Here is an 8,269-nt window from a genome sequence, read left to right on the forward strand (position 1 = left end):
CAGTATTAGGCTACCCTTTTATGTCTGATAAAAAATGGAACCCAGGAGTGCCTGTGTGCTCAGTCAGTTAAGCATCTACCTTTGGCTGGGGTCATGATCCCCGGATCCTGGGACAGAGTCCTGCATCAGGCTCCCCACTCAGTAGGGAGTCTGCTTCTCCCTGTCTGTCCCTCACTCCTGCTCATGCACACTCTCTCTCAAACAAATACATAAAATCTTAAAAAAAAAAAAAAAAAATAAAGCAGAAAGTATCTCCAAACCAGTAAACTAAATTCTAAATGAAACAAAAATTTACTATATTCAACCTAACTACTTTTCTTCCTAGAGATATATTTTTCTTTTTTTAAGTAGGCTTCCGCACCTAGCATGGAGCCCAACACTGAGCTCCATCCCATGACCCTGAGATCACAACACAAAACAAAACCAAGAACTGGATGCTCAACTGACTGTGCCACCTAAAGGCCCCAGATTTTCAGTATTTTTGCACACAAATCTGGGTCAATTGATACATATTACTATATTTCTTTTTCATGATGCCTTTTTAATTTTCCTCTGCTGAGATAAAGCAAAATTTAAAAGCACCCAACAAAAATGAGGATTTAGGGGCACATGCACCTCAATGATTATAGCAGCAATGTCCACAATAACCAAAATATGGAAAGAGGCCAGATGTCCATTGACAGAGGAATGGATAAAGAAGACGTGGCGTATATATACAGTAGAATATTATTCAACTATAATGAAAGATGATGAAATCATCTCAGAAAGGATGAAATCTTGCCATTTGCAATGACGTGAATGGCACATGCTGGCCATGGAGTCTAGTTTTAAATAAATAAATAGTTTTAAATAAATAGATAGATAATAATAAATAAATATATTTTTTTACCTGTCACTGAGAAACAAAACTGACTAGATCCAAATTTACCTAATTTTCTTTATACTGATCTCCTAACTTCATAATTGAAATACAAAACCAGGAATCTCTCGGTGGAAAAGCAGCAAAGGCCAAAGCAATGAATGATTTAGATTAACTCTGATAGGAAAGCTCTAGGATAGAATTTAAGTTTCTCCTCCCTCTTACATCTTTAGCATTGTTAAGAAAAAGTCAAACTAAATGAAAATGATAACAGACACAAAAATAACCCACTATTTCAGGCTCTGGTCTAGTGCTCTCCACACGAGATAGTTAGCAGAGCTACAAATAGGCCTGCAAATGTCCATCCAGACTACATAACAGCAATTTCTAAATGAAGTGTTAATACTGCTGTACTCAAAGCTGCCACTTCTTTCTTTGCTCTAACATTTCTTTCAGGAAATACCAATGTGAACAACCTGACCCTCTACCGCATCAAGGAAGACATTTTTTTGCCAGAGGAGATTCTTAAAAAATCATTCACCCAGAGTTAATAGTGAGACAACGAAATACATCCAAGTGAATGTGAAGATAAGCAAAAAAGATATAGGGAACATCTAGATACAAGTAAAGCAGACCACAGAGTTTCATTTTTAAAAAGATTTTTTTATTTATCTGAGGAAGAGAGAGAGAATATGGATGATGGGGAGGGGCAAAGGGAGAGAGAGAAGTGGGCTCCCCTTCAGCCGGGAGCATGGTGCAGGGCTTGATCCCACAACCCAGAGATCATGACCTGAGCTGAAGGCACTCAACTGACTGAGCCACCCAGGAGGTCCCCATTTACTCTAATTTTAATACAATACGTATTTTGAAAACAATTTGTAGAGTGCCAAATAAATGTAAAGCACTCAGAATGCCTAACACATAGACATGTTTGCCATAGATATTACAATTATTATGATAAATAAAATACTCATTTATTGTCGACTGCTGTATCCCCAGCACCTAACACAGTAGGCACTCAAATGCTTATGGAACTAAAAAATTGTTGAATGGGGGGACCTGGGTGGCTTAGTGGTTGAGCATCTGCCTTCAGCCCAGGGCGGGACCCTGGGGTCCCGAGATCAAGTCCCACATCTGGCTCCCCCCCCAGGGAACCTGCTTCTCCCTCTGCCTGTGTCTCTGCCTCACTGTGTGTGTCATGAATAAATAAATAAAATCTTTTTAAAAAATTGCTGAATGGAAGTATATTTTAACAGAACCTCACTCCATTAATTGTTCCATATAAAATGTAACTATAATCTCCTAAAATAATTTCTCATTTCGCATGATGTATATTATTAAAGACTTAGTATTACAGTAATAATTTTTTTTCATGCTTTAGCTTAAGCATCAAAGTGCTCATGGAAACATACAAGTTAGCTTATCAACCTACTCCACAGATTTGCAACTATTCAGAAAAAAAGACAGTCAGGAAATATTTTAAACTACTGGAACCAGGGCAGCCTGGGGGGCTCAGCGGTGGAGCATCTGCTTTCAGCCCAGGGCGTGACCCGGGGGTCCTGGGATCGAGTCCTGCGTGGGGGTCCCTGCCTGGAGCCTGCTTCTCCCTCTGCCTGTCTCTGCCTCTCTCAGGTATAAATAAAATCTTTTAAAAAATAAACAAACATGGGGATCCCTGGGTGGCGCAGTGGTTTGGCCCTTGCCTTTGGCCCAGGGCGCGATCCTGGAGACCCCGGATCGAATCCCACATCAGGCTCCCGCTGCATGGAGCCTGTTTCTCCCTCTGCCTGTGTCTCTGCCTCTCTCTCTGTCTCTCTGTGACTATCATAAATAAATTTTAAAAAAAAATTTAAAAAAATAAAAAATAAACAAACACCCACCGGAACCAAAGATAACAAATGGAATTACATTCGTCCTTACAAAATACAAATAGCCTTGATTTCAAAGTTGCTTTTAGGTAGAGAGTCCTAAATTTAGAACAGCGTTAGTACTCTGCTAATTCAAGAATGAGGCGGTGGATACGAAGCCAGGGCGAGCAGCGGGACAGGGCGGCGAGCCAAAGAACAGAGAACAATTTCTTAAAAATTGTTTCCCGCTGGATCCTTGCCATTCGGTCCTCGCACTCCCGGTTCAGGTTATAGCTTCATCCCCAGGGAGGTCGCATGCACAAGTGCACTCGAGAAGGTACACGGTAGGCTTCCCCCCAGAATACAAATTTCTTTTTAAAAGACTTTCTCTATTTGTTCCTGGGAGACCCAGAGAGAGGCAGACCCAGGCAGAGGAGGAGCAGGCCCTGCGAGGAGCCCGACGCGGGACTCGGTCCCGGGACCCGGGGTCACCCTGGGCCGAGGCGGCCGCCCCACCGCTCAGCCCCGGGCCCCAGGACGCAAGGGGCCGCGCAGCCGCCACGTGCACCCGCCCCCGAGGCTGGCGCGGGCGGGACGGTACCTCGCCCCGGACGCTCCCTGCAACACCCGCCCCGGGCAGTGCTCTCCTGAGAGCACTCCTCCGGCTCCCCGTTTCTCTCTCGTCGCATCATTTTCCTTTGGAAAACAGTAATGACGGAGGAGATCCACGTTGTTAGCGGCGGCCCTGGGGGTCCCGGCCAGCGTCTGCAGCCCCCGCTGCGCCCAACCCCTCCCATCCCCTCCACCCGTCGGCCCGCGGCCCCCCGGGAACCCGCCTCCCTGCTGCCCGCCCGAGCCCCAACCCCGACCGCGACCCCCACAGCCCTGGGGGCGCGCGGGGGCCCCACCGGCTCCTGCACGCCCTGCGCGGGGCGCCCGCAGGAGGGGCCCGGGTCCCGCGCCAGCACGGCCCGCAGGCGCTCCTCTCACCCCGGCTGGGCCCCCTCCCCCTGCACCCCTCCCTCCCCTCCCCGCACCCCTCTTCCTCTCCAACCTCCTCCCCGTCGCACTCCCTCCCCCATCCCCCTCCATCCCGCTCCCCGCCCCCCAGCTTTGGCTCTTCCGACCCGCTTCCCAACTTTAAGCTCCACCTCTGCTTCCCGCGCAGGCGGACCAAACTTGGGGCACCGGCTGGGCTCCCGCACGTCGCCTCCCCGCCCGCCCGCCCGCAGCCCGCCCCCCGGTCCCCCCGCCCCTCCTCCCCGGGACTTCGGGCGACGGTTGGCGCGGGGACCCCGGGGCCGTCACCTTCTTCCTCCGCCATCGTCTCCGCGGAGTCCCGGACTGCCCCTCCGGGTCCCGCGACGCCGAACCCCTCCGCGGCCCCAGGACCGCTCCGGCCGCCGCGCCCCCACTTCCTGACCCGCCCCCCCGGGTGTCGCCGCCAACCGCGTCCCGCCGCGGGCCCGGGAACCAGGGAGCCGGGAGCGGAGGACGCCCGGAGCGTATTGCGGGCGCACCCAGGCCTGCGCGCGCAGGAAGACGGCCCGACGCGCGCTGGCACCGCCCACGGCCGACGCGCCCGGCGCGGCGCCCCGCCCCACCCTCCTGACCTCCCGCCTTGCGCACCGCCCTCCCGGCCTCCCTCCCGCCTTCAGCCCCGCCCCCTGGCCTCCCGACGCCCCGCCCCCGCCCGGCGCCCCGCCCCCTGGCCTCCCGCCTTGAGCCCCGCCCTCCTGGCCTCCCGACGCCCCGCCCCCGCCCGGGGCCCCACCCCCTGGCCTCCCGACGCCCCGCCCCCGCCCGGCGCCCCGCCCCCTGGCCTCCCGACGCCCCGCCCTCCCGGCCTCCCGCTTGGCGCCCCGCCCCCTTGACCTCCCGGCGCCCCGCCCCCGCCCTCCCGGCCTCCCGCCTTGCGCCCCGCCCCCCTGACCTCCGTGCGCCCCCGCCTCCCCGCCTGCCCCCCCCCTACGCCCCGGCCCGGAAGGGGAAGGTGGGATCCCCGCGGCCCCCGCGGCTCGTGTGGCTCCCGCCAGGCGGAGAAACCGTCGGATTCCTGCCCCAGGTCCGACCCCGCCCGCGCGCCCTTGCACCGCAGGCCGAGCTCAGCCGAGCGCCCGGGTTCCGAGCCACTTGGTCCGTAGAGGAGAGAAGCTTCTAGGTGGAATCGAGGGCTTTTAACGCCCCACACAGCTTAAATTCACTTGCATTTCATGATAGTCTTTAAAGAAACAGGGCCGCCCGGAGGGCACAGCGGTGGAGCGGCTGCCCTCGGCCCAGGCCGTGACCCCGGGGTCCTGGGTTCGAGTCCCGCGTCAGGCTGGGAGCCTGCTTCTCTCTCTGCCTGGGTCTCTGCCTCTCTCTGTGTGTCTCATGAATAAATAGATAAAATCTTTAAAAAATAAAAAAAAAAGAACCATTAATACTAGGGTCGATGCGGAGGGAATAGGATGCATTTAGATACAGCGGGGGAGCATAGTTTTAACTTGTTATGCCCTGGCTTGTATTGCATCTGGGCATTCTCTAACAAACACCAGGAACTTTTCCCCAACAATATTCAGAAGTAGACTTAGGAAGTGACAAAATGCTCGTTTTAGAGCATGGAAAAAAAAAAACCAGTCCTGGGGTAATTATGGACGTCCCATTCTGAGCAGGCGGCAGGATTCCCCTCATAGCGCCCTTGTCAAGTTAGGATAGTTTGAGAGAAGCTATGGCTTTTCAGAGTTGGGCAAAAAACAGTTTCAGGAACTCTTTTTATGCATTCGGTCGCCTGTAAGTAGGCCTTGCCGGGACACAGCACTGGACCAGGAGTTAGAAACACGGTGGAGGGATCCCTGGGTGGCGCAGCGGTTTGGCGCCTGCCTTTGGCCCAGGGCCCGATACTGGAGACCCGGGATCGAATCCCACGTCGGGCTCCCGGTGCATGGAGCCTGCTTCTCCCTCTGCCTATGTCTCTGCCTCTCTCTCTCTCTCTCTCTCTCTGTGACTATCATAAATAAAAACTTAAAAAAAAAAAAAGAAACACGGTGGAGAATGCCTTATTATTTCAGCAGGACGGATTTTTCAAAGGAGCAATGGAATGTACATACCATGAAGGAAAAGAATGCTTACTACATTCAAAAGTAGTATTATTAGAATGTTTGGTGGCATAAAAGACATCCTTAAAAATATTTAAAATCGGGATCCCTGGGTGGCGCAGCGGTTTGGCGCCTGCCTTTGGCCCAGGGCGCGATCCTGGAGACCCGGGATCGAATCCCACATCAGGCTCCCAGTGCATGGAGCCTGCTTCTCCCTCTGCCTATGTCTCTGCCTCTCTCTCTCTCTGTGACTATCATAAATAAATAAAAATTTAAAAAAATATATTTAAAATCAAGGATGTGAAAACACATTTGACACACATACAATGTACAAATATTCTAAAATATATAAAGAACTACAAATTAAGACGTGAAAGACAACAGACAACTCAGTGCATACGAATCTGGTTGAAGTGTAAGAACGTGAATCACAGAAGTGCAAGTTAAAACAACTTACGCACATCACACTTCTACCCAGCAGGTTTGCAAAACATTGAGAGTCTGAAAAGAAAAATCAATGAGGATGTGTGCATTACATGTCAGTGCTGTGCAAAAATCCGTTCCAGGAACGCTTTCTATGCCTTTGGTTGCCTGTATATATGTCTTGCCCGGAAACAACACTGGACCAGGATTAAGAATCACGGCTGAGGCTGCCCGTAGACCCAAAAAGACGGGGAATCAAAGCAGAGAGAACAGAACGTGTGGACCTTGAAACCACAGGGTGGGGGAGGGCATGCATAGTCATGGGCAAGAGATACCAGAGTGTCCGCCTTATCAGATGACCCTTCCTGCGACAGCTGCACCTCCCTGGAGAACAGCACGTGGCCACTGAGGCCAGCTGTTTTCCAAGAGTCTTGGGGTGATGGCCATTCCTCCTACAGTTCCCTCATGATCCCCTCCGGGTGAGGGGCTTACGTGCAAATGTGCCTGCTCTAAACAGCAGCAGGCACAGAGGGAAAACAGCCTCTTAAACGGAAACGGAATCATGAAAGAAGAAAGATCATCATTCAGTCTTGAGTTAGGAATCAGTGGAATCCTGGACAGCCCAGGGGGGCCCCAGCGGTTTAGCGCTGCCTTCGGCCCAGGGCCTGGTCCTGAAGTCCTGGGATCGAATCCCCAATTGGACTCCCTGCATGGAGCCTGCTTCTCCCTCTGCCTGTATCTCTGCCTCTCTCTCTCTCTCTGTCTGTGTCTCTCATGAATGAATAAATGCAATCTTTAAAAAAAAAAAAAAAGGAATCAGTGGAATCCTGACTGTGTTCCCCATTGTTCTTCCCTGAACTGTGAGACTTCCACATAAGGAAAATGACAATGGAACGTTCTATTTCCCCCCAATCTCTCATTTTGCTCTGAGAGAAATAGGCTTTTTTTCCCAAAATATATATGTAATCTGAAAAGATAGAACCCTAAGTGCTCAAGATGTTGCCTTGCAGGAGACATCATACCTGAGTTTTCAGCAGCTCAATCCATGATTCTCTAATACCAGCTGCTTCCAGATGGCAGTGGGCACAGGCATGGGACGCATGGCCCAAAGATCATTTCTGGTGATAACTTGATTATCATCTTACCTTTGCAATCATGCACTGCCAGTTTTCAGTCCAAAGTCTGAAGGGTCATTTCATTGCCTTTTGCCTCACCTTGACCAATCCTAAAGGCCTATTGCTGTCCCAAGTGGTCTTTTATTTGCAATATGCTCTCGAAGAACAGTATGATTTTCTGCCAACTTTGGAAGTTTCAGGATCCCTTCTGTACGCAATGGATATTTTTAGGGAGTGATATAAAATGCTCTTTGTTTTAAGAAGTTAAATCATGGAAATGGAACTTAGGAGGTTATTGCAGTACACTGGGTAAGGAACAAAGACTCGGAATAAGGTCATGGAAACAAAAATGTTCAAAGAGAATGGACTCAAAGAATGCCGGAGATAAAATCTACAGCACCTGATGACAAATTGGACGTGATACGTGATGAGTTGAAGATGATTCCTGAGGTTTCTATTTTGAAATTAATCATGTAGTTTTTATATGCCAAGTATAGTGTGCTGCCAAGATGTGAGAAGAACATAAAATAGAAACCCCTGGGGACTTACCTGCTTGAAACCAACAAAATGCAGGCAAAGTCTATTTCAAAAACATTCTTTTATCAAATGCTTCAACTTGGGGCACCTGGGTGGCTCAGATGGTTAAGCATCTGCCTTTGACTCAGGTCTTGATCCCAGAGTCCCAGGATGGAGCCTTGCATCTGGCTACCTGCTCATCAGTGAGTCAGCTTCTCCTTCTCTCTCTCCCCCTCCCCTGTGCTCCTGCTTCCTCTCTCTCTCTCTCTCTCACTCTCTTTCTCTCTCTCAAATAAATAAAATCTTTAAAATTAATTCAAAAAATACAGGGATCCCTGGGTGGCTCAGCAGTTTAGCACCTGCCTTTGGCCCAGGGCGCGATCCTGGAGTCCCGAGATGAGTCCCACGTCCGGCTCCCGGCATGGAACCTGC

At 50.9% G+C, this 8,269-nt stretch overlaps 1 protein-coding gene across 5 annotated transcripts in view; it reads right to left on the reverse strand.

Annotated features, from left to right (window-relative positions):
* The window catches only part of DPY19L4 (dpy-19 like 4), a 60,509-nt gene extending 56,332 nt beyond the window's left edge, over positions 1-4,177 (reverse strand). For 4 of the 5 annotated variants that reach the window (XM_072734306.1, XM_072734304.1, XM_072734305.1 and 1 more), the window contains exon 1: positions 4,015-4,177. In XM_072734306.1, coding sequence (XP_072590407.1) covers positions 4,015-4,030 — 16 coding nt within the window. In that variant the 5' untranslated portion in view covers positions 4,031-4,177. The remainder of the gene's footprint in view (positions 1-4,014) is intronic. The other variant, XM_072734307.1, reaches the window with a different exon arrangement.
* Positions 4,178-8,269: the final 4,092 nt, after the last annotated feature.

Source organism: Vulpes vulpes, chromosome 13 (genome assembly GCF_048418805.1).
Source record: "Vulpes vulpes isolate BD-2025 chromosome 13, VulVul3, whole genome shotgun sequence".
Classification (NCBI taxonomy): Eukaryota; Metazoa; Chordata; class Mammalia; order Carnivora; family Canidae; genus Vulpes; species Vulpes vulpes.